The 27,357-nt window shown below is 36.0% G+C and overlaps 1 protein-coding gene across 2 annotated transcripts in view; it reads right to left on the bottom strand.

Moving 5' to 3' along the window:
• LOC124407900 (serine/threonine-protein phosphatase 2A 56 kDa regulatory subunit epsilon isoform) overlaps positions 1–27,357 on the bottom strand; it is a 76,926-nt gene that overhangs the window by 35,749 nt on the left and 13,820 nt on the right. For both annotated transcript variants that reach the window (XM_046884491.1, XM_046884490.1), the window contains exon 3: positions 2,290–2,486. In XM_046884491.1, the coding sequence (XP_046740447.1) occupies positions 2,290–2,486 (197 nt within the window). The remainder of the gene's footprint in view (positions 1–2,289; positions 2,487–27,357) is intronic.

Raw genomic sequence — 27,357 nt, 5'->3', positions numbered from 1 at the left:
CGCCGAGTTAGAACTGGCGTAGAAGGGAATGAAAGCTTTGAGGTTAGGGCCGCATAGGCGCGGTGGCACGGAGCGCGGTCGGGCGGTAACCAATCAAAATGTCCGAAATATAGTGTTCCCTAGATTTCAAGCATTTTGATTGGTTACCGCTCAACCGCGCTGCGCGCCACTGCGTCTCTGTTAACCTAGGATAACTCGGCGGATTGGCGCAATTCACTCTAATCTGTTGAAGTACCATACGTCGATGCTTCGTTGAAGGAGTTGACGTTAGATCTCTTTATAATTACAGCTTCAGCTCGGTGCACAGACCCGCGCAGTCTGTCGCTATGAACTATGTCACTAGGCAGGCAGTAAACGCTGGCGAGTCAATTAGGTTCTACAGAAGCATTTTACTGCCGAATATTTTCCTACAGCAAAAAATTAGATTCAGATCAGATATAATCTTGCATGAATTATTCTACAGAATATTTCTCTGTTTTATCGCCAATTTCATACATTTTGATTTAACTTAATTTATTGCAATTTGATCTAATGTAATTTAAATTATTTGTGTTGAATTTATGTGTGTTGTGTCAAACGAGTATTGTACTGAATGTGTGAAACTAGAAATCTGTTCTGTAAAAAAATGTCTAGGTATAGAAAAATGTTCTGTAGAAAAATATTTTGTAGAACAATTCTTCTGTAGCATTAGTCATGCAGGATTATTGCTGATGTGAATATCGAATTTCTTTCTGTATGAAAATATTCATCTAGAAGCAAGTCTGTATCACATATTGTGTAGAACATTTGGCCTTAAGATCTGATTTCTGTAGAATTGATCTCTCTTCTTTCAGGCCGATTCGGAAGCGGGTAGGCAAGGACTCTTTTCAAAAATCTTTTCAAAAAAGACAAAAATCTGCTGTAGTATCCAGACCCATGCGGCTTGGGGGTTGAAAATTGTACAGTTCTTCAACCCTATCACTGGCCCAACTCGAATTGGTCGAGTTCTTGCACGTCCGGAGAATATTCTGTAAAATTTTCATCTTCTACATTGCAAGCTTTCATATTATCTCAGTCAACGAAAATTGATATACTATCGCATATAAAGAAGAAGTGCATACAGTGGTTTCTAATCTCAAGCCACACGCGGCCGCCAGTTTCAAAGACATTTTTTCAAAAGTCAAAGATTTTACAAAACTTGTTTTGTTGTAGCATCCGACAAGAAGATATCAACAGGAAAATGAAATTGAAAATGGTGCGAGTTACAAAGGATAAAGGACACAGACGTTACATTATCATATTCTACTTATTAATCCTACTTCTTCCGCAAAGTTATATACACATATTTTACCGTTTGTATATTTTATATAAGAAGGCGTGGTAATCAATGATTCATTTGATTTTGCCGTTGAATTGCAAATCGACATGCAAAAAGAGGTATTTTATGATATCTATTGTTCTTCATTGACGTAGATGTTTTAGAGCAACTGTCGTAATTTTTTTTCTTTTTTATTGCGTACCTCGAGTGACGTATTTATTCAGGATCTTGAAAAAAAAAACGAATACAGAAGTCGATAATTAGTTTCGATAACTTGAATATTACCAAGTATTCAAGATTTTTAAATGTAGTATTTTTTCGGATTTCGCGTTTTATCAATTTAACCATGAAAACTTCAAGGTTTTTGCCGGAACTGAAGATGTGGACTATGAACGAATTCCGAAGAGATTCCTCATTTTCATACGCGTGTATAGATTTTGAACAGTAAAGCATGTCGATGTGTAAAAAAAAAATTTATTTGTGGATTAGAACTACTTGAGGACACCACAAAAAAAACGCGTAATTATTCTACGTCACGGTGGTGGTGTGGAAATGAGTTTTCCGTAAATGTGACTATATTAATACATTTTTCAACTACTCCCAGAAGTTGAATTAAATGAAAGTAATGCCGAGTCCCGTCGACCGACCAGCATCTCAGCAGAGTTTGATTCTCGTTATGTCCGATGGTGCTAGTTACATCTCTTACCTGCATCGAAATCGTGCGGTAATGTATATTCCCGCACGGCTTTCGTCCGGTTTGGAAATCAACCACTTTGCAAGCCCTCTACAGCGTGAGAAATCTAACTTCCCATAAAGGTATCACAAAAATTATTATTGCACTCTGAACTTAAATTTAACCAGAATAGGTATATGGAGCAAAATATTGATGTTTCATTAATCAGTGGTGCTATAACAAATTGGATAAATCGAAGCCTCATGTGAGTAAAAATAAGCTTGTATGAAAATATTTCATCATCAAGTCAAATTCTCACCATTTTGATTATCTCAGGATAGACGCTTTCTGTGAGAACACCCCGTCCCGCAGTGATGTATTCGACCAACTCATTGAGGGTATTACGTTTGATTTCTTTGCCTCTCAGATCTGTCACCGGATCCATAAAGTCGAACGCGACGCAGCATTGTCGCAGTTTTCTGTGGAACAACTCCTCCTGCTCTAATACTGAGACATCTGAAAACAAAAGTAAAAATATTTATGAATTCACTACATTCTTTTTCATTCATCTACAAGTCGTACATTGAGATACGTGACACTTAGAATTATTATAACATTAGACTAGAAAATCGATGATGGATGAGAAACTTTGCGTCAAAGAGTGCAACAGAATCCTTCCTACTTTAACTCACATTTTTTGTGGAATATTTTTGACTCTCGGTAGCACCAATTTTTTTTTTTTTTTTGATCGATACAGTATCGAAAAAATTCAATCATCTAAACGATGGATTTCAAAAGCTGAGAAAATTTGAGGAGATCACTCGCAAGTATAACTAAAATGTGGCCAGTTATTAGATATATTTGAGCGAGTTCGAAAAACAATGGCCGAAATCCATCGATGTGTTGAGTTCCGTTCACGTTAGGAACTTCACCCCCTCTTCTACTTCTGATATTTTTAAAGGACAAATAAGTTCCTTAGCTTTGAATTATATGGGCGAAAAATTTGTACAATACAAAAATTACTCGGTCGGTAAAGGTACAACTGTTGAATGCTCTGGTCCATAGTAATGTAAAAAAGGAAAGTGGTGAAGCGATACGACGGTAAACAACCACAGATTTTTGAACCATTAAAACGATGTCAGGTTTGAGCTTATGTTCCATAAAAAAGAAAACCGTATTAATAATATTAAAAATTAAGTTTTACTATAAAGGAATTGTCGTTTTGATTTACTTTTTTTTATCGGCACACCTAATCTTTCAGACATAATCGAGAGATGTCGGGAGGATTCGTTACACTTCAACACTCCCTGCTCGGCGCAACTGTTCGTGATTACATAAACTGATTTGTAGCAGTTACCATCCACCTTATGACAGTATGACATCAGTGTGGTGGCGCGCACGCGATGTTCAGACTCTTGTTCTTCCTTCCATTCCTCTATATATATACCGATTTGCAACGGCTACTTTTCTGACATTCGATAATAGTTTGGAAGTGCAAATAATATCAGACGCATGTTCTTCCGACGTGTTTCATAGTCGAACCGTCTCTATAAAGTCGATAATATAATTCATTCTCATACTGCAGCACACACAGTGTTTCAATTTCTCTAACAAAAAAAAAAGTGAGGCTCAATGAGACAAGGTCGGTTAGAATTATAAGATTCGTCAGTTCTACATTTGTGTTGTTTTCAATAAAACGATTTTTTCAACTATGAGACATTGTAAGAACGCGCGAGCCCGCTACATTATAGACTATATCTCGTACGCGCATTTCGTTATCACTCTCACGGCATGATAGAGCCTTAACTACATATTTACTCAATTTATCTATATTTTGTACGATTGATGGAGATCCCCTCATACGTTATACTTCACCTCTTTCTCTCCTCGCGAGATCGGAGCAGTGCGCGTTTCGTTTGACATGACAAGCTTAATTTGAGAATCACTGACCTTATGGATGGTAATTTCTATCTTGGCAGAGGTCCGTCTACACTCGACTTGTACAAGTAGATATATGTATATCAGAAAAATGCGCCCGTAGGCAGAATTACATTGACGTAGGTATCCATGGATTGACCAGTCTGTGAATCATCATACCTACCAACGCAATTTACGAGGGGATGAGGGTGAGTTTTGGAGAGTCGGAGTCTATTCCAACAGTTTTTTTGTGCTTGGAGAGTATGAGGGATGCGATTTTCGAGTAAGTGTTGATATTTATGCTTCCAAATTATCATGACTCGACAGCAACAAAATAGCAACAAAATATGGTCTCGTCTATTTGCTTCTTACTAATTTTTTAATCCTGTTCTTAGCGTGGTTTTGTTATTGTATCATGTACACGTGTAAATTGCACGTAAACATTTAGTTTGGTGTAATTACTTTTAGCGTTTGAGTAACCTGAGACAAATTTCAAAGAATTCTGCATGTGAATATTTTAATTGAATTGCAGCGTAAACTCTCGGCTCAAATTCTGATGAGTGATGACCTGACATCGCAAACTAAAATTGAACTATCAACGAATTTTATTAATTGTGTCTATCTATAATCCGGAAAAGAAGACTTTACGATGTTGTCACTATTACGATTGTTGATCAGCAATTGTCAAGCTGCCATGGCACAACTTACGCAATACATCGATATATTGACAACTTTCATAACATACGACACCTACTTCTGCAAGCAGCCCTTTCGTAAGTTATATGAAACGCGCTCACACACACACACATGTAAAATGTTTGGCAACGCGATGATACGATGAAGGTTAAAACTTTTCTCTGTGACTTCCGACTTGGCTTAAAATCAATAGGAGTCAAGATTTCGGTGGTAGCGACGTCCATTCTGCCTGTTTCAGAAAAGTTTCAAGGTCATACGTAAGTGCAACCATTCACTAGATGTCGTGTACAGTAGCCAAAAACTGTGAGGAAGAAGAGGAACTTTTCTTAGAAGTTCGACGTCCTCTAATAAAAAACACTTACAGTGCTACCCACTTAATTATCCCTTCTGTAACTTCCCTCTTGGGGAGGGGGGGAGTAGCTTCATTCAACCGTGCCAACTAACAAGTGGATGGGCGAGCAGAGATAAAAAGAGTGAGAAGTATCTATTCTTTCCATCCCTTCGTCGCCCCGTACGTACGGAAGAATGGGGCACATCCGTAACGCATCGTTTGAGCCCTGAACCGTGAAACTTAAGAGACGGAAGCAACACGAGGAAAACACAAATATCACGTCTGTGTGCTGTAATGATTACATGATACAAATTTCCATATTCTCACACCGTGCCGGAGACAAGTGTTACCTCGAGTGTTACTTATTCAGCGGCCAGCGAATCATACTTGATATAATAGGTATCAACTTCAACCAACAACTCAAGGAAAATACCACGAGGATGCCCAGAAGGGGTATGATGTGAACAACTATACGCTGGCAGATTAGGCAACCGAAGATACATCGAATTTTTTGTATGATGGTAAACATGGAACCGTGCACGGCATCTGCCACTTGCCAGTCTTAGCTAAGCATCTAGATATAGCTGTCGCAACGAGTTTGCTCGGATAAATATCGACGGTTGGCGAGCGTTTTGTAGCGGAAAGCAGCTTTTAAGTGCTTTTCGGTTCACTCTGTTCCGTCCATTAGTCTAGTCTTAACAAAACATTAAATAAACTGATCATTTTCTACTGATCTTACCTTAACACCCCCTTAAATGCTAATGAATTTTCAAAATAATAGTTTTTTCGTTTAGGCCAATTTTCAAAAACACTGCGTCAGATTCAGCTTAATATTATCCTAGCATTGTTACTATATACACACACACGCACACACATACTACTACTTGAAAAACATTCACAAAATCTGGTCAACTTTGCATTCAATACTCGACGTGTAATTTCAAGTTAATACCTAAGTTTATTGACTGAAAGACATAATTTTTTTTTGTTTCGTTTTAATACAAAGTAACGATACCGCATATTTCAACCCAAAAATTTTTCACACACGTACTCGAATTATTATCTACATACGAAAACTGTTCAATTGTAAAGCTGAAAGATTCTTCTTAATTTTTAACCTTCAAACTTTGACAGAAGGTCTCTACGCCAATCCTGATTGATTTCCAGGATTTCCCTTCCAGTTACCCACCCCGCCCTAATAAACCCGCAATGCACGTGTACTTTATACCGTGTATCGAATAATTTTTGCGCACCTGAAATAAGGATTGCTCGGTTTAAACAGTCACTAACTTATCAAGCAATATTCAAAATTTCCTTTCATCATTGCCTGTAAAATAAAAAATGCCACAATTTTTCACTGTTTTTCACTCACTGTGACGCAGGAATAGGGGGTGGTTGACAATAATCGGCAGTACAATGGCAATGGTTCCTACGCGATTGGGCGAGTGCTACGTACGACGCATTCCAGCTCCCCATACTCGGTTCTGAAGTAATGAAACGCTGTCAAAAATGAAGGTCATCTGCCAATATTAATAATACTAAATTGGGAACAGATTATTTTTCTAACAGAACACACTCCTTACACGTGCATATATCGTGCAGTCCGTACATATCAATTGTTGTTATAGTTTTCGCGATATGATTAACCAAAAAAGTAGTACCAGTTCCCACCCTAGACTACTGTGACAAAAAAGCAAGCTCATTCAGTCACAACCATAGACATATAAGAATAGACCGCGGTTTATTTTTTATATACTTAACTATGGTTGCAACTGATGGAAACAAAAATGCAATTTGGTAAGATCTTAATCTGGCGAAAATAATATATTAGGTTACGAGTTCAATTAGTGCGAAGTTGGCTGCACGAGCTGAAGGTGAATGTTGGTGATCTCACAATTAATAATTTGAACCTAGAGTGAGGTAAGGGGAACGCTGTAATCGCACGAGTCGGATATAGTGCATCCGATCGTATGACATACGCTACTTTTCCGACACCTGTGAAGGAAAGTTTGATTTGATAAGCACCGCCGGTGCTACTGACAGTTCGTCAGTGTGTACAAACGACTAATTGGATTCTAGGCATGCGTGTGTTTGCCGGATTGTTCGGAAATCAAGCACTTTCCGCACGCTCCACAGACTTCGATAATCAAACTTTTCAAGCAGGTGTTGGAAAATAGTATATTGTGATAAAGGTGCGAGAAAGCGGCCATTATTAATACGCATGCTGTGAAGTTGGCCGTTACTCGTGGTCAGAGTTGTGAATAGTTTAGGTGGTTGTGAATAGTTGAATAGGTTAGTTGGAATAGGGAATATAAAGCATTACTCAAATCATGTAATTGCTGTATTCATCACATATCACACTGCGTAACGTGGAATGGATGAGTGCTCCATTACAAATTACAAAAGTAATGTGTAATCGAGAACACATTGTTCAAAGTAATGGGCAATGCATTACTTTTACATTACTATTTTCACAACTCTGCTGCAGTGAACACGAAAAGTGAAAAACACTAGTGTGAAAAATAGAACCGAGCCGTTTTGCGCATGCGCAGTATCTTCATTCTATTCCTGCATGGAAAGCGCAACTTACGCCACTATCTGCAGGTACGAGAAGTATCACTTGTCATGCATGCGTTGCATAAAACTGATTACCCACATGTTTCAACAGAATTTGAAAAAGAATTAAAATCGATTAAAATAAACGAAATTGTTAAACATAGTGGGAGACGTGAAGCAACGTAAAACTGATAATTCGAATTCTGAAACGTCTTTCAAGTGTTATGCGGAACAAATACAAGCCCAAATCTGTGCATGCATAGTTACCTCATCTACGTGTTATACAAATAAATAATTAACACTTCGACAACGACCTTATTGCAAAATAATTTAAAATCAAGCGCACTGTCAATCAGCGTCATTGTCAAGTATCTTCCTATAAATGAGTGTAAAATTTCATCCAGTTCTCTTTATAGCTTATGCAATAACGATACAAAATCAATCCAACATAATATGGAATAGGAATGGTAGATTCTGATCAAAGTTCGTATTAGTTTGAAATACGTTTGATCTTGAACAAGCTTGTACAAATACAAATACTTTTTTTTTTTTAATTTGATCATTGCATTTTTCGATAGAATTTTATCAGACGTTTTCCGGATTCCTGTTTCCAGGGTTGTAATAGTTCTTTTTTACACATAAAAGCAAATCAATTCAAACATACGATAATGGAGTAATAAAAACTCTTAGAGATATCGTTATCACAGGTTTGCTTTCATCACTGTCACTTGATACCCAATGTATACATACAGGGTGCCATTTATTGAATGATCGAAACGAAATTTCTACGAACGAACACGAACAGTTTGCATCAAGGTTTTTACGTAATCTTTACAAGCTTAAGATTAATAACTTTAACTTACTTATGAATGAAATCTAGAACAAAAATTGTTATTTTGCAACATCAGATTAATGAATTCGAGAAGTTAAAAAGTTGAGTTTCTAAAAAATATGAGTATATGAATATGTTGCACTTTATTACGACGAGGTCAAGTCCGTAAGGTTAATACAACAATGCATTTCCAACAAAAAACCGTTACTTTGCTACTTCAACATTGACAGTAAATCAAAGGTAAAGCAAAACGCACTCGTATTATGCGGACTAAACTCTTTTAAAATGGTTATGAAGTTATAAATCAATAGTTTTTGTTTGGGTATTACGTCAACATTACCAACTTAAATATTGTTTTTCATGCAGCTTTAAGAGTCAACCATAGTCATATTTTTTTGTTTTTTCTGACACTACCACATGTGCACACGTACAAGTTTTGTGGGTTGAATCCTCGAAGACGAGGAATACTTTTCAATAATATTGTAATAAAATGCTTCCTTATTGAAAATTGTTTTGGGTGAAATACAGCGAAAGATCACAGTACAATCAAGAGTAACGAAAAAAATTATTAAAAAATATTTCGGTGACAGCTGACATACGTATTCACACAATCATAGCGTCGAAAGCATTCGAACAAAACATGTAAAACCATTTATATTTATTACAATTTGGTACGTCATCGTAGTGGTCATATGAAGTCCCCATCAATTTTGAAAAACTCGTGAGGATAACGATACGAAATTTCCGCGTATAATCAAAAATTTATGATTGTTGACCTCTGACCAAAATGTCTCTACCGACGTATATTTGGAAAGCGATAATGAGATCCCTTGACAAATTACTTTGAAGTACATTATTCATTATTCTGCGTTCGACTTTAGATAGAATGTTAATATCAGACTTTCCGCCAAATGTTGGGAATACTTATTTTGGCAAGTTTGATTCATTTCTGAACCTTATCTTGAAATTATATGTAGAGTTTCTCAGTGTCGATGATCAATAAAGTCGAAAACAAATTTGACGTTTCGGCTTTAGGGGGGTTCGCCTCATAAAACTAAAATGTAATGTATGATTGTTGTTAATGAATAATACCTCGGCTATGTGAAGCGTGTTTAAATTCTACCGTTACTGCGGTTGAGTTTTTACTTTTCGTTAAGGAAAGTTTCATCTCATCACGAGGTTTATCAAGTAATTAAACGGAAGTTTTCGTTAGCAATTTTTTTTTTTTTTTGTTTTTTTTTTTCAGAAGAATATCCAGTAATAACTAATATGTTACTGTGTTCAATTGGAGAATACTTATTGAGTTGAAAAAATTTTATCATTCGATAAGTCGGGTAGGTTGGCAATGTAGATTCAGCCCGCATTACCACCGCCAGCCGACCGCAAGGGGCTGAATCTGCATTACCGGCATGAGCGACTTGACCAATCAATTAACCATTTCAGAATCACTATCCCCATGTGTACGTACTCTGATATTATATTAGTTGAATAAAAAGTAGTGAAATGCACAGCAAAAACATTACAAATATCGAAGAAGCTGCCAAGTACCTACTCTATTGGCAGAGACTAGGAAAAAATCTCATCGCCAGTCTCTGTCGTGGAATAAAGAAAACGCCAAGCACTCCCATCCTCCTCGCAAGTCCAGAAACTGGTGGTGAATTGAGGTGAAGGTGGATTCTGACCGATTCATAACCACGCTTAGTTGGATCAGTCGATAAATTGGATGCAAATTGTTTGACCCGTCGGTAACGTATCGACGGGCGCTGCGTAAAACCTAAGCCGTTCTGGATCTCAGCTCATGAACTTGTTTAGGAATCGCGGCGCACGATTTTACCGACCAGTTCCACTTCCAATTAATTGTGGGCCGAGATCCCATGCTGGTAAGGTTAGGTTCTACACAGCGCACGTCACCGCGTTACCGAAGTGCCAAACGGCTCTCAAGCAGTTTCTCGTTTGATCCAAATACGCGCGGCCTTGAATCTGCCAGAATCCATTCAAATTACAATTAGTTCAATTAGTATACCTATAACACATTCGAAATTTAGTAGCTCGCTGTTTTGTGTATTGGTATAAAAAAATCATTCCAACAGCTACACACCCGGCGGGTAAATTTTTTTGGACATTAGTTTTCATCTCGTGTTTTATTTCGACAAAGCTGATATTGAATTCGAGATACAATCTAACTTGATACCTCCTAGTTTCTACCACATACTGCGCGATGCTTTGATGTTGAACTACATCTCATCAAAACATACCTTGGAATGCTCTTCCGAGGCAGTCATTAGTTTGAGATCTATAATAATATTTTCATTTTAATCAACAGCCGGACGTTCGATAGAGTTATTAAACTTTTTGATTATGCAGTACAGATACATATTAAGACAGGACATATTTAGGATGCTGACGAATTTCCTCGGAGCCACACTCCCAAATTAACTCCAAAAAAAAATTTGGACCAAATCCCCCCAAAAACTTCAGTGTTACATTTCAACTCGAATCCTCCGCGCAGATAGTGAACTTCGATATGTGAAAGACATACGTTTTTATTCTACTTTTAGTATGTATTTTGTCACGGGATCATTTTTTTTTTTTGCAAAAAAATCTGTAACTATGAGAAACTAATGGGCATCGTCGTACTATTCAATGAAAAATATGCGTTCAAAGTGGAAATATAAAGCTCAAGTTTTTGGGGGATTATTTTCAAACTGTTTTGAGTCAATTTAGGGGGCGGTTCGAACAAAATTCATCAACATGTATACTTGTGAGGAAGATAGGAGTATTTGGGATTATGTTAATTTCACACCTGAGACGACTGGAGATGAGTTTTTAGCTCAAATTCCTAGCCAATTGAATAACTGCTTAGCAGCTTTTTTGAAACTTATGTTATTGTCGTGTATTACATCTGTAAAAAATTAAACTACATCTTTAGAATCATCAAAAAATGCCTTCACACGCATTTTAAAAAGCTATATTAAATGTGACCGAGAAAAATATGGCGGCGAAACGAATAGTTAGTTATTACAACAATTTATAAGTTGCAAAAACTTAATGAAATATACTTCGGTTTTTGTTCTGACTGAATTATTATTGAACATAAATACGAAGATGTACAGTCAGCCAAACAGCTTAAAATAAAAATCATTTTATTAATCTCAATATCCTACTTTTTGATCCAACAAATGTTTCATCAATGCAAAATCATGTTCTGTTCATGTTGGTTTAAAAAAATCTCAGTTAACGGAACTGAATATTCAGTTCAGTGTAGGGTTGATTAGAACAACTTATTTTTTTGACTGTAGTCTCATATCGTTCGGATAAACAAATGCTCAGGTTATAAAGTAACGTAACGTTTTATTAGAATGACTATAAATTTCGATTGACGAGACCGAATGAAATCAAAGGAAGAAAAATATTTATGTCGAAACGAGTCTATAGAACATATTCTGTAGAACTCGTTTCTACAAATTCGATCATCCTCCTACAGAAAACTGGAGAAACGAATTTGTAGGGCCGTGACTTTGAGGATCGAACCTTTAGAAAAGAATCTGGCGAAACGAACTTGTAGTACTGACCCGTGATTAACGCGATGAAGTTTTGACCTCAGTTTTGACGCTGATTTATTTATCAAATAAAATGGGATTTTTTCTTAGAGTCAATCGAAAATTCCTGGAGCATATAGGTGCATGGCCTTCTACAATACTCAACAAAACAATACATCATACGATACTCAATACGACTACAACTAGATTCTGATAAAGATTTTGATGAATGTTTTTTTCTTGACCATAATACGTATTTATATTGAAATAATCACCAAGTTGAAAAGATCTTACCTAAACCTACTTTCGAATGTCTATCGGAATGCAGATTATAGGAGCAGCGACTAATAAACCACCATTTCTCTTCGTAGTTGACAAGTGTTCCTCAACCGAATGAATATCGCGGTAGATTCACAGCCCCAGATGTACCCTAAACTCCGAACGATTGGTCTTTAGCAATCTTCAGTCACCTCAGGCCATCACTCCAACGCTGGCCCAGTGCTGAGTCCCAAGCTCCAACCGAGGCATGCTTTTGTCACAGTTTCAGGCAATCGGTTGCAATTATAAATATAGTCACCGGTAGTCACTCGAATTCGCTAATAGACCACTTAAATGAGCGATATTGACATGATGGAATTCAAATACCTAATTCATGATTACCAATAATTTGTGGAAAAATAATACTTGGTAATATTCAGGACAACATACATAATAAGGATCTCAGATATTGGGATTGTAATCCAGTACGTTTTCGGAAAAAAGAATAATAGTAATAATAATGATAATAATGTTAAAAAACAGCAACTGATAGATCGTCGTTTTAGCAGTTTTGAATTTAAGGCACGTGGAGTGCAACACGGTGCACTGCCTCATGTCTAAAACGACGTACACGGCTGTCTATTTGGGTCGATATAGGGTATATAGGGTAACCCAGGGACTATTGCCCCGTAGGCTACCGATATTTTCCTCATGATTCTATCGGATTGGCCAATTTCAAATAGCTGTAATTAACAAACAAAGAAAGCTCCTATCAAAAATAAAAGATGTTTCAGTCATAGATTCCCATTAAGAACACGTTGGTCGATTATGTTTAAGTAGTCCTGGGTCACCGTGTATATTAATTTATCTTCAATCGCAAAATGAATTATATAAAGTGCTAATAATAATAATCACTATCAACACCCGTCATACTCGATAGAGCAAATATCTACAATATATATCTACAATACAAATCCGATAACTTGAATACACCAATTTCGATTTAGTTAGTTTGGCAAAATGATTTAGCCAAGCGAATTCCTTGATTTAGCGAAAATAGTTATTTTCGTGGGAAGTGCGCATAAAATAGGGCTTGACTTCTTGACGAGTGTAAAGTGAAATGCACACGAGTGCAGAAAAGCCTTTCTCCTCAGGATTGACTGAAGTGTTCACTCGAGTGAACCTTTTGATGTGATACTTAGCTTTACGGTAACGTTTATAACATAGATAGAATATTATTTATTTAACAACGTTTTAATACCATTAGTACAATACAGTAAAACGAGAATACTTTATCTATGTTATTTAAACGTTACGATAAAAGTGATTTTTTTGTCAAGAAAAACTTGTATTCCAAGTGCTCAACCACATGGAAAAAAAAATTCGAGTAAGCAAAAAAATGTATGAGACTGAAAATACGCCTCTCGACAAGACCTACAACATTGGTGGATACATGTTTCGTCGGCAAACTCATATTTATGGAGATATTTGGCAAAAACAACTTTTTTTCTTCTGAAAAAAGGCTTCAGGGGTCGTAAAAATTGATTAAAAAATTTGAATCTTTTTTTGGTGCTTTTTCTAACATTTTTCACAAATAAGGGTATGGAATTTGAAGTAGGTCGATTCCTTCGCAATGACACTGCTAGAAATTGTTTCAGTATTTGAGTTATTTTTAGCGGTCTTCTGCGTTGCATTCAGCGTGAAAAGTGAACAAAAAAAAAAATCACTGGCCCGATCAGACTTTTCCATCACATACATGAATTGATGGGTGTACCCTCCGCTTAATTAAGTATTATGTTCGGCGTATTTGATTATAACACTTAGTTGAATCAAATGAGTATCACTTGACTCGAATAATCGTTTCCTTCCGTGTAATAATTATGCCATTGTAGCTGAAACTTGTGATTTTCTAATTTTTTTTTTGTGTGTTAAGGGAACATAGTTTCATCTAAATTTGAATAGATTATCTCTAATTGCACTCTCAAACCTAACCTTTGTCATAGCATTACTATTTTTACAACTCTTTAACTAGATTGTACGTTTAATACATTCTCAGAACGTTCATTTGACGTTCCTGTTATGATCACAAGTGAAAACGTCAGTAGCTGCTCGCAATCGCTTGCAGTCATTGGCAATCCTTTTTGGTAATATAGTTACTACAAGTGACTGCTGAGTGAATGCCACTCGGAATAGTCGCTGCGATTTAACATCAATCAGCTACTGTCTGACATTTAGAGTCGAAACTGATCAAGCTGACTGGACACTTCCAAACACATGTCAAATAAATGCTTGACTGTCAATTTATCAGATCGGGTATGCAGCTACAAAAACTCATCCGGTGCAATAAAATTTGATTTAATGATGAATAAGTGCCATGCATATGTTAATAGACGTTCAACTGTCAATAAATCAGATCGTGTATGGAGCTCGGAATAAAAACTTATTCGAAACAGTAAAATTTGATTTAGTAATGAATAAATCTTAGATACAGCCAAATAAAACTACATTTTCGCGACTAATAAATTATTTAATGGGTTCACAGAAAACTGGAAACATTAATTTCTTGAATTTTTACAAACATATATAGATTTCGTACCAAAATAAAAAAAAACATATTATAGAATGTGTTGATAATTTGATCCTACAATTTTTTCAGTGGAACAGTTCTCACAGGCACAGACAAAAAATGAATTGACCCGGAATGGAAATTGACAGCGAATGAGGATTCTGTTATAATATTCAAATTTTTGACTGATTGCCTTGAGTTTCCTGCAGAAATAAAATTTAAAAATATTGCTTTACGTGGGACTAAATATTTTTCCATCATTACGACTTTTTATCCCTCTAAACTTACTTTGACTACATGATTTTTTCGAAATCAGACCAAAATTGTAATTTGGTGCTATTTTGAAGCTGATTCTGATCCCAAACCTAGGTTTACGTTGGACTGATGACAAAAATTTTACAGCGAAGGAATTTAGACATCGCAATGAAACGAAAACCAGAATTTGATGCTAATTTGATGCTCTAACCCCTTCCGAGATATCCGTGGCCAATTTAGGCTGATGGAAAGCTGAACTAACCACAAAATTTATCCCCGAATGCATTGAAATATCGCAACAAGGGATGAGACAGATTGCTTCACTGTTCAAGTGAACTGTTTTTCACTTTTTTTTTCACTGTGAGACTAATAATTCAAACAATACCTCCAGGAATAAGTTATTCCACAAACGTAGGGTTTGGATTCCAAAGTCATTACCTCCCTAACTAATTTAACTAGTAATATCAAAAATCACTGACTGTAAAAAAAAAAAAAAAAAAATCAGGTTGAAATTAGTAATCACTAACTGGACAATGCAATATTATGCAGACTGACAGAGGTAAAAAGTCGAGGTAGTATGGTCAAAAAATTGCGATGAAGTTGCAGATCCCTGACTCTGTGCTCAAGTAATTGACGTGTGACCTTGAAAGGAAAGTGGACGGAAGCTGCTTGAACACATGAGGTTAAGTTGAGTAATTTATTCATGTTACAGTAGAAGAACGACGGAATTAATAGTTCAGGGTATGCCGAAGTCAACGGTAGCGGTGGTACATTATGGGGACAGCGGAATAACCGAGGGTGATGCTACTGAGGGTGGGGTCAGAGGTTGCGCCTCACCCTCCCGAACTTCTGCTCCCCCTCCATCAGCCTATCTCCGGCGTATTGATTCTCCAGGTGGAGCGGCAGCCTTTACCTCTCTCTTTCGGCCTCCCCCCACAGGAACAAAACACTTGAGATCAGCCCGAGGACCCTTTCTCCTCTGTTCTACGCTCTCAGCGTCACGACCTCCGCATTACATCGATGCCAAAAAACGCAATCTCTATTACCGAATAATAATAAGAATGAATTAAAGATAGATAAATAGATAGATTGATAAATAGACAGTTTATTATCACTCTTGGTTAACGGCTAGCCAGGGATAACAGGAATATTCAATATGTAGAAAATAGAAATTAAAGTCCCTAAAAATGGATGTAAAAGAAGAGTACAAAATAAATTAGGATAGAGTAAGATGTTAAAAAATTAAAATAAGTGCAAGCATTGTATAATGAAAAAAAAGAGTTAGCCCAATGCAAGTTAAAGCAACTTATTCTGGAAATTTGAGGTTAGATTAATACTATTAACAATTTTGAGACACAGTATAAGAAGAAAACACAAAGTTGAGTTAAGAAGCTCTCAGTATAGCATATAAGCAGTGGCGTTAATGACATTGTCTATGAAGTAGGAGCGTGTGGTTTTCTGCTGAAGATGGCATCAGACATTAGGCGTGTTGTTCCATAGCGCAATGGCCACGCAGTGCAGGTGGATGACTTTTGATAAGTACTCGTGCGAAATCGTGGAACAACAAAAACACTAGTTATTAAAAATGCAAGCTGTGGATAATTTAAGGTGTGGATAATTTCACGCATCTAAGGCTCTAGTTGCTACGGATGGAAACGTAAATATGCTGGTCTCAACGTACGTTGAGAACGAGTTTGATAACCACTGGAGTATCAGCTTAAGTTCGTCACTGATGTCGGTAAGTAGGATGTTGCGATGCTAGCTTAATAGTAGTAAGATGAGTTTGCGACGTTTTTCTTCTTCAAAAAACGGCTGGAGCGAAAAGTTACTTTTTTGCACAATAAAAAACCTCGAAAACCGTTTACTTAGCGACTAATTCTCCAATTCGTATTTACCTGTTATGCTACATTCGCATAGCCAGTTTAACGATGGTGCTTCGCCATTACAAACAATTGTGAGTCACGTGAGCGTTTTGTCACACGTCTGCTCCGAAATTGACGAGTCAGTCAAGGGTTATGCCACACTAGGGTGGCGCAAAAAAACAGACCATTTTTTTTTTTTGAGTCTCGTGTGACAAAATGTTAGTTTTTGATGTTTTAAGAAGTCACTCCAAATTTTTAAAAATGTCAAAAGTCGTCAAAAAATTAAATTAAGAAAATTGTATTTTCAGTATTTTGTTTGATTCTTAATTCATATCGTGGTGTATTTTTATCGTTTTCTTTTTTTCTACTATATAAAAGAAAGAAAAATTATAAAATTTTAATACGAATATTAAAAGGTCGCTCGAAAATATCTAAAGAAATGTACCAACAAATTAAAAAAAAATTTGAGCGACCTTTCAAAATTCAAATTTTGAACTGAAACTTTCGGAAACTTATTTTTTTTGTGGTCTATAAAATTATACCGTAACGGGAAGAAAATTTTGGAAAAAAAAAATTCGATTTTTGACAATTTCTGACGTTTTAAAAAATGTGGAGCGACCTCTTAAAATTTTTTTCTTGAACTGTCCTTTAGAGTGGGCTCTTAAAAAATTTAAAAACTAACATTGTGTCACACCAAACTCAAAAAAAAAAAAAAAGTAGTCGGTTTTTTTTTTTTGCGACACCCTAATGCCACACGAGTCTACTCTGACCAGCGTGTTCAAGACGCTCCTATTTATATGCAATTCTGAATGTCGCGAACGATGTCGGATCGACGTAAGGATTAGTTCCGTCTTGCGCCTTGACCGTCCGCAAATCCTGTCTAGCGGTGCGTGCGCTGTGAACTTTACTTGGCTTAAGTGCGTCCTTGTGGTCAGCTGTTGTCATTGTTCGTTCAACTGGCCGGTACGGCTGCCGAACACGTTACAATACATATTATCAGACTTCAATTTATTTGCGTAGTATTTATGAAGTTAAAGTTCGTAACGTTGAAGTAACGATGCATTCTTAGAGCAAATTGTATTTCCGCAATGTAAACATTGTAAAAAATTTTAGTAGACCATAATAAAGCAAAGCATTGTCATATTTTGCAAAGTCCTAACTCCACTCCCGCAAATTTATTTTGATATTGCAACTTAACGATTGCTTACTCAATATCTCGTTACGTTAACGTTACCAACTTCAAACTCGTTAGTATTTCATATTTTTACGAGCCCAAGCTATTCCAATACTGTACAGAGTTTGTTGTAAAGTGAATACGGTTCTTCTTTTCCGGGTAACGTAGAGTGTTGCAAAAAATTATCGAAATTCGTTCGACCTGCCAGAGTTCAAGCAGTTACGCAATGACCCGCATCAGCATGCAGTAATCAAATAATTATAGTTTTTCATGTATATTTTAATACTTCGATTGCGTGTTAGGAAATTAAGACTCATGAATTGTGAACGAATGGTTTCCGCGTGCAAAAAATAAAAGAGGAAGAGGGGCGAAGGGGGGGGGGGGGAGGGCTGCTGACAGGTGCAAGAAGAAAATACAATTCCATTTAATTTCGTAGTAATCGATCGCGAGATATTCTCATATGATTGTGTAGGCGATGATCGACCGTTCAATATCGAAAGGTATGCGTGGCACCGGGTATCCCTTATCTCACCTCAACGACCAATACTTAGGTTATCTGAAAAACGTTGGACTCTCCTTATCAATGAATCGATATAACAAAGGCTTAGATGGATTACAAAACCATTGCTCAAAGGCTTCTAGAGTGAAATCATTATTCCAAGCAGATAAACACAGTCATTCTCTTGGCCTTAAAGAACACATGCAAATGTGACGTAATGAAAAACACCCAAATAAAGATTCCGATGACTTGCTACTTAATCGAAGAATTACCCATGTGCTGCCTGTTTCATTTCTCTGTTTGTAATAATTAAATCTTTGGTTGTGCTAAAGGAAATCAGTTACTTGGGCATGATTAAACGGCCACTACCAAGAGCACCAACGATTCTAATTTGCTGTTTCATAAAAAGTTTGGTTGAACGTAGGTCAAGTTCAAGTATAAAAAGTGCGAATAGTCACGTCTGTGGCAATGCGGAAGATTGTTGACTATAATTTATGCTAATCGTCCGTAATAATATGTGCGCGAAGTATATGTATAATTGTTATTTATTCGAATCGAAATCATATGGCACTTTTCGAATTACTAGGGACAACAGACTCAAGCCTACAAAAGTTCATTGTTGGTTGCTCAGGTATGACATATTTTCTCTCTAAAGCGTACCTATTACTTAAAGTTACGCATCTTCAGTTGTTGTTTTTATCTGTTACCATAATCATAAATTTTATATAGGCACCTCAGAGAGTCACAATATTGGCCGACTAACTAACTGTAAAACGTCAGTGATCAAATACAAACTGTCACTTTCACATCCGAGTTGCATGCAAAAAGAGTTTTTCACTCACAATAAGCTTTCAGAATGGAAAAATAAACTAAAACATTTGTTCCGTAGCCAATCAATATTAGTATATTATCTCTGTCAGTCAGCTATTATTAAGCACACTACATCAAAGACACGTTCACATTGAACTAACTCAATTAAACAGCCTATCATGTTGTACCTCAAGACACGATATTAACAAAGACCCGTGACAACATCAGTTTTCAAATTTATACGTCTCCTTCACTAAGTAAAATAGGCCGCAACTACAGCTATCGGCATCCTTCTTTCAATCATGCTCCAATAGGCTCGCAAATAAAATGATCAGCTAACCAACGAGCACACTTAAGAAACGACACGTGGTCAATAAGCGCACGAACAAAATCCACGATATATGCAAGCTTTGACTCAACACAAACTTTATAGGATTAGAATTATAATATCACATATAAGATAAAATTATAATCATAATCAGTGTAGACTTTGGTTTCCGATGAACCGTCAGATACTGTAACTCTAGATCTGTAGTGAACGTGCACCTGATTATTTCGGCATTGCCTCATACTCTCGGGGAACCAGTAAATGCCTGACACACCCCACCCGCAAACCGTATATCAACATGATATATAAGATACTTGTCTAGGACAGGATTAAAGCTGGAAGACACCCACCTGCCCACCCTCCTTCGTTGAAAAACGAGATCTGTAACGGACGGTAACGGATTGGTAAAATTTTTCTGCCTATATCATAAATTATTGGATACTTAGACCGATCAAAATCACAGGCCCACTTTTTTCCATGCAACAGTAGTGCGTGCGTGCGTGTGTGTGTGTGTGTGTGTGTGTGTGTGAAAGGTTCAGAGCAATTGCGATATAAATGCTCACGCGGGTATAGTGAGTAGTATTATAGTACCTAGTTGTTACGTCATACTATAAATTTGAATTCATTGAATGAACAAGAACAAGAAACTAAAAACTGAATCGGATGAAAATTCAAAAAGTTTGAGGTTTTTTCGTATTTGTTTGATGGCGTAACATGTAGAGGGTATTAGGTATAGCTGAGGGAGGTGACCACCATCTACAACATTGATTATAGAAAGAACGATTTCGAACCTGTTTTCATCAAGATTTTTTTGTCATAAACCTCTTTGAAAGATTTTGAAACTGACCAATTCGATTCATAAATTTTCACGTTGAAATTCTGGACTACATGCAGAAGCGAGGACGAGTTTAAAGAAGAATGCGCAGACACTTTGATAATACTGTGGTCGATGAAGCATCATAGAGTCCCTGCACTAGCTCTTCGACACGAGTGAGCATTTGGGTGATGTTGACCTGTGCAGTTTTGGAAACAAAATTGTGTTTGCCGTGATATTTTTTCCATGCATCGAAACTCTAACACAATTTATAAATAACAGTTCAAAAACTGTTGAACATCATTTTGATTGCGTGTGTAAAATCTACTACCGATTTAAAGGTAAGAAATGTTTAAAATGATAACTTTCGAGCGCCATGCTCGTGGCGCCATTGTTTACTATGAACCTAACCTTACCTCATGATACCAAATCTACCAAAACCAGATTTTCAAACCTTGTCATACTGGAATGCTAAAGAACGACATCACAAGAATAGTCTATATTCAATACGCGTCACGCAATCGGCTCTGGTGACTTTGCTTTATACAGTGAAACCAGCTTCAACGGACACGTCTCTATCACGAACGGTCTAAAAATCCTCAGTATAATGGTTTGAGCTCAAATGGAAAATATGCTTCCTGGAATCCATCAGTCTTAAAAACGGAAACGGAAGCTGGCGAAGTTGTATTTACTAAAATAAAAAACTTTCTGATTCAATGTTGGCAATGTCGTAAGCATTGTAAGATGGCACTCAGTGGAGTCTTCAAGGTGACATCAACCCATGAATCGGTTCACTCAGATTTCAGGTTATGGACATGTTGGTGGGTAGGTATGTATTACACTAGGGTGGCGCAAAAAAACCGACTATTTTTTTTTTTTTTGAGTCTCGTGTGACAAAATGTGAGTTTTTGATGTTTCAAGAGCCCACTCCAAAGGACAGTTAAAAAAAAAAATTTGTAAAAGGTCGCTCCACATTTTTTAAAACGTCAGAGATCGTCAAAAATCGATTAAAAAAAAAAGAAAAATTTCTAGTTACGGTATAATTTTATAGACAAAAAAAAAAATAAGTTTCCGAAAGTTTCAGTTCAAGATTTGAATTTTGAAAGGTCGCTCATAATTTTTTTTCAATTTTCTGGTGCATTTCTTTACATCTTTTCGAGCGACCTTTTAATATTTATATTAAAATTTCATAATTTTTTTTCTTTAATTTAGTAAGAAAGAATCGATAACAATACACCACGACATGAATTAAAAATCAAACAAAATACTGAAAATATAACTTTTTTAATTCAATTTTTTTTACGATTTTTGACATTTAAAAAAATTTGGACCGACCTCTTAAAATTTTTTTTTTAGTTGTCCTTTGGAGTGGGCTCTTGAAACATCAAAAACTAACATTTTGTCACACGAGACTCAAAAAAAAAAGAATAGTCGGTTTTTTTGCGCCACCCTAATATACACGCAACGTCGTTCCAAACCCTTTCCAAGTCTCGTGGTAAGTAAGTCATTGCTTTTTTGATATTGGAAAAGTTTTTTCAAGGACTGGAGAAAGCCTGTATGTTTTTGTAGTAAATTCAAGCATCAGCAATCAGCAAACCTAACTAGAAGTTCATCGGTTGAAGGTTGAACTTTTCTTCTGTTATACTTTGCGAAGTACGTTTTCGTTTGTTATCTGCAAGGATAGGTTTAAGTAACTTTGTGACGGATATTAATTTAAAATTGTATAAATACATCCGATACGGTCGCCAATTATTATCACTGTTTTCAGTTCATCTTTCGCCTGCGCAAAATTCATATACGATAGACGTTCAATTTATTCATTTGTGTTATTGTTGCTGCGTAGATTGTTGTTGTGATTGCAGTTGTTTTATCAACTTATTGATGCAGTAACTTCATAATATTTGGCAAAATTGAATTTTAAACCAAGATTCGGATTTGTTATCGGAAGCAACATCGTTCTATATTAAATTATCTGTAATTCCTTTTTCGCGTACCGATACAAATTTGGTTTTCAAACCCAATTATCTTGAAGCAGAAAACAGAAATGTTGTGGAAGATCCGTAAGAAAAAATCAAAAAAATTTTACTTGAAAAATTCATTCGTTTTTCAGACTTCTTTACAGCAACTTTTTCTCAGGTACGTTTTATTGTGATCGTAGTACTGTCTCATTTTTCTAGCTCGCACTATCAATAAATAATCTTAAAAAGTATACTATTATTATACCTCTAATCCTAAGAATATTTATTCAGCTTGGCTGCTACAAAACATTCTATTGTTCATCAATAGATACGTGATTTAAACGAGTATTTTTGTCTCAAGTCCATACATGTTTCGAAACTTTCTAGATAAGTTGTGACTGTACATTTAAAAAAGAAGGGTTCAAGAAATCAGTCTGACATTGCAAGCCTTGAATATTGAATAGCTTCAAAATCTAATGAGACATCTTCCTTCTCTGTCTACCAACACTATACATTATGGTCTTTCAGAAAAAATTTATATTTTTCTGAAACAGCCTACTATGCATAGATATAGGGTGACTATATATTTCAACAAACCATATGCAATATGTATAACGAAAATTGATATGGCCGAGTTGAACTTGCTTTCGATAGACCAAGTACAAAATGTCATCAAATTAATTTCCCAAAATAAGGGATTCCATCATTAACACTCAAAAATTAAGAGATCAACAGTCGTACATGAAATGTTTTTACTGTGATCGTTAAGCCGCAAGATTAAAACACTGAAGTTGAAACAAAATAAACTTGAAAGACGGCCAACGTCAGGTCCATAAATTCCTTGTCGATTAAAATTTCAGTATTTTACGTTGCATAGGTATTTGTGTGCAATGACTTGTAGATCTAATTGGCCAGCTGCTGGCGTCATGATCCGACCCGAGCAAGTCATGGCGCCTCGCGCGACGGTGTGGCAAGTACTTTTTAGACTGACGCGTTCACTGAGTCCAGGATCAATACTTTCCGCGAGCTTCTGAGGGCCTCCGTACATGTCTGTTCCAATCAACGACACGAGTCTCAAGGTTTTTTAAATTCGCCATAGCAGACTGATGTTCCCGATTACGAGAGCACTAGTTAAGACTCCGAAGTGTCAACGACAGTCATTCAAAAATCATTTCGCTCAACGTGAAGATCAAGTCATTCGCTGGAGGAGTACGTGAAGAAACCAGAAGACCCCATGGCTAACGACGTCACGTACTTTTTTAGTTACACATCAGCGGTCCACTTTTCTATAACTCAAATCCATAATATGCAGTCATTCTACGGGGTTAGTGTGCAATTAAAAATTGAACAATTGAATTTCTTTTCCCTTCGCAAGTGAGCTGAAGTTGGGATAATGTCAAGGGGCAATATACCTTAATTGGTTGTCAGCTTATCATATTCCATACCGAATATTAATTTTCACTGCTATAAAACAAGAGAGTTTAAAGTGATACGAGAGGTAGATATTATTATCACAGATCACACTGACCCGTAGTTACGATTTCATAAGATTCATTCTCAAGGACAACAGTTTAAATTTTGAAGACCAAGCTTCACTTCATCTCTGAATAACATCTCTGACTAACTTCGTATAAAATGCGTTATTGTATGGGGAGATCCAACGTTATTGAAAAAGAGAGTATAAAAAAATCAGTTGTAGTCAAACTTGCAGTTACTATTTACCTACACACCTGTATTCTCATGTCTGTATAACGATTCAATACTTATCTATAAATGCATCACCTCAGAAAAGTAATACGTTATCAGTACCTAACGACGCGTTCCTTCTCTCAACAAAAAGTGGCGTCTGATGATCACGAAAATTGTGAAACAGGATACGGGAGTGTGTGGTACACATTTTACCGTTCCACGTTGAGTAGGTCAGTAAATTCAGTTTTTTGCGTAGCACATCCATCACATTCTGTAATTATTTTTATGGATAAAGCAGAGAGCCATTGAATAAAAAGAGTAATTCAAATAGCCCCGATCGATACCTGGCACGTGTTCTTATCATACTGACAGGGGATACTTCCGGATGCACTTGAGCGGTTTGCAACCATGCCATTCATGCAAACGCGTACAATCTCTTTTTCCTCCCTCTGAATAAAGTAATCATCAACGTGTTATTGAATTTTTATTGTTTATCGTTTGCTCGTAATTGCTCATTCACTTTTTACCTTGACTATTGAAATACAGTCACTTAATTTAAATTAACTGTTTACAGCATTAAGAAATTGAATTTTTTGCTGTTCTTAATCTTATTTTACATAATCACAGGTGATGATTTGTTAAACGTTAATCGTTTAACACTATCGATCTTCAATACAAACAAATCATCTTTAATTTCTATGTGCGAAAGCCGAATGTTTGCGTAAAAAATTCGTTACTGCGATATTCTTTTTCTTCAATTTTTGTACTGCGTTTTCAATTTAAAAACTCAATTTTTTCTTAGAATTCATTTCAGTTTATTATTATATTTTCTGTTTCGTCAGATGATTTTACATTACGTTAAATAAAATTTTATGTTGCGTATAATTTTCTGCATATTTGATTTTTAAATATATTTTTTACGTTGAATATCTAAGTAAATTCGAAACGCATTCGAACAGTATACTCTCGAAAATGGGTCACAAAAATTTCCGTAATTTTTGGGTTATTTGTCTTTGAGATTTATTGATTGTCACTGCAAATGCTAACTCAACTGAAAAATGTCCACACCCGTTAGGTTTTATAGAACAATAGGCAACGAAACGTCTTTCGTCAAACTGAAATCACTGTAACTAATCTTTTTTTTTTTAAGAAGGGACTCGTAAAGATGATTACACTCGAATATTTTGTGAAAAAATATTTAAAAAAATTTGTAAACAAAATAATGATAGCTGAATAAATTTCCCAAAATGTAAGATATATATAATTTCAAAACGGCGAAGAGTTCTATCCTAAAAATTTCGAGGCATCTACAAAAAATTGAAAAGACATCCACGTCAGCAAATGACTATATCTTTGAAAAAAGCAATTTTAGAATCTTAGGAATCCTTCGAAGTTTGTAAAGCATTGAGAATGTAAAGTATTGAACCGATTGTATAACCTCGGTGAGTATTACAGTTACAGATCTGCAAATTAGAACGATATGACTCTCGCTTGAGGTATATTACGAGACACGTTTAAGAGCATGCTATAATCAGTCTTCGAATACCGTTTGTTTTGTCTATTATCAAAGCCTATATGAAAACCGGAGATGGTCATTAGACCGATAACGCGAAAAAGTCACAGTTAGAACAGTTGCGATGCCACGAATATTCGAAAACATTTTTCATGAATGAAGATATTTCGTCGAGGATGGTAATTATATATTAATAAATGAAATAAATTATTAAATTAATATAATGACCATCTCCGACGAAATTTCTTCATTTATTTAATCTAACATGATCACAGAAAAAAAAAAACATCTTTATTTTAGTCAACAATAAAGCCAAAAATATTACTAATTGCAGGAATACAATTTCCAACGTTATCAATGATGATAAAGACTGACTATGCAGGGCATCTCAGAACTAAGTACACCAAATTATAGGGCTAATAGAGAGAGAGTCGAGCTAAGTAAATTAATCTGAAGAACATGCGTTCTCCGAAGTCACGTTTGCGAGATAGGACCGGTTAAAAATTCCGCAAAGCGCCGTCATGTAGGCAACCTGAATACACAGCAGACACCGGTTAGGAATCTTGTTGATAAGCGCGGCTGCTAACGCGAAACATAAAGCTTTCAAATTTATGAATTTCATACGAAAATACTTTTGATATTGAATTTTCGTGAGATGCAAAATGGATAACGCTTTCAACGAGATTTTGCCCGTTTTTTTTCTTCTAACAAATCAAACGATTCTCTAATAAATTATTACTTCTCCACTTTATAGTAGATACTTGACTCAACTTTTCCATTTTACCTTTAGGGTTCCATATAACTTTGTAATTGTTGTAATTTTTCTCGATCACTCATAACAGGTATTCAGCCAGTTTTATGGAAAAACAGTAATTTTTCTACATGATGCCATAGCTAGAACAGAATGGATCGGATCCATGACTCGATCGAAACCACTAAAGTATCTTTCTTCGTTTGATATTGTTACAAAGTAACCTACATCTCAAAACTCATTCCAAAGTTCCAAACAATATTTTTTGTTTCATGTTTTATGTTTCGTAACCTTAACCCTTTCAAGCATCTATTTTTATATTTGAAATATTACCGTTAAACTAGGTATACAGGGTTTTTTGAGGGATCTGATAACGAAGCTGACCTTAGATTTTCAAAATTCTAAAAATTGTCCGTCAAAGATTCATTTCTCCGAAAAAAACCCTCTTTGTTTAATAAACATAAATATTTGTGTTTGCTGGACATTTTTTCTATATTCCCTAACATCTCAGCTATCAACAAAATGCAGAAGACTCGAGAAAAATCTGTTAATTACAGAATAAATGGCCAAAAAGTAATGAAAATGTGGTAACTCTCAGAGATCACTATGCCGGAAAGGGTTAAGACGATGCTGTAGTCAATATTTACTGCCCACGTCAAGGTTACTCATTTTGACTATAACCAACGGCTGCGCTACGCACGATTGACGTGAATTTTCATTTACATTTACCGCAGTTCACGCAATTTTCCATACGATGCTGAACAAAAGTCCAAAATAACTTTTCTGATTTCGTGCAAGAATATGCCAAAAAATATATGCCTGCAGCAATAAGTAATATTGCACGTGAAAAAGCACTTTCTTACTTTCTTACTTTGATGAGATTTGCTGCGTGATATTCCATTCGTCGCTCATACTTGCTTATGTAATACCCATATATATACACGTGACTGTAAACGTTTCTGGTTCCGTGACGTTTTTAGCATTTCGTGGTTGCATGACGTCATCAGGTCGATTGCGAAGAGGTAGGGGTGGGAAAGAG

This window comes from Diprion similis, chromosome 7 (assembly GCF_021155765.1).
Source record: "Diprion similis isolate iyDipSimi1 chromosome 7, iyDipSimi1.1, whole genome shotgun sequence".
NCBI classification, from domain to species: Eukaryota; Metazoa; Arthropoda; class Insecta; order Hymenoptera; family Diprionidae; genus Diprion; species Diprion similis.
This window is presented reverse-complemented; position numbering and strand designations above follow the sequence as displayed.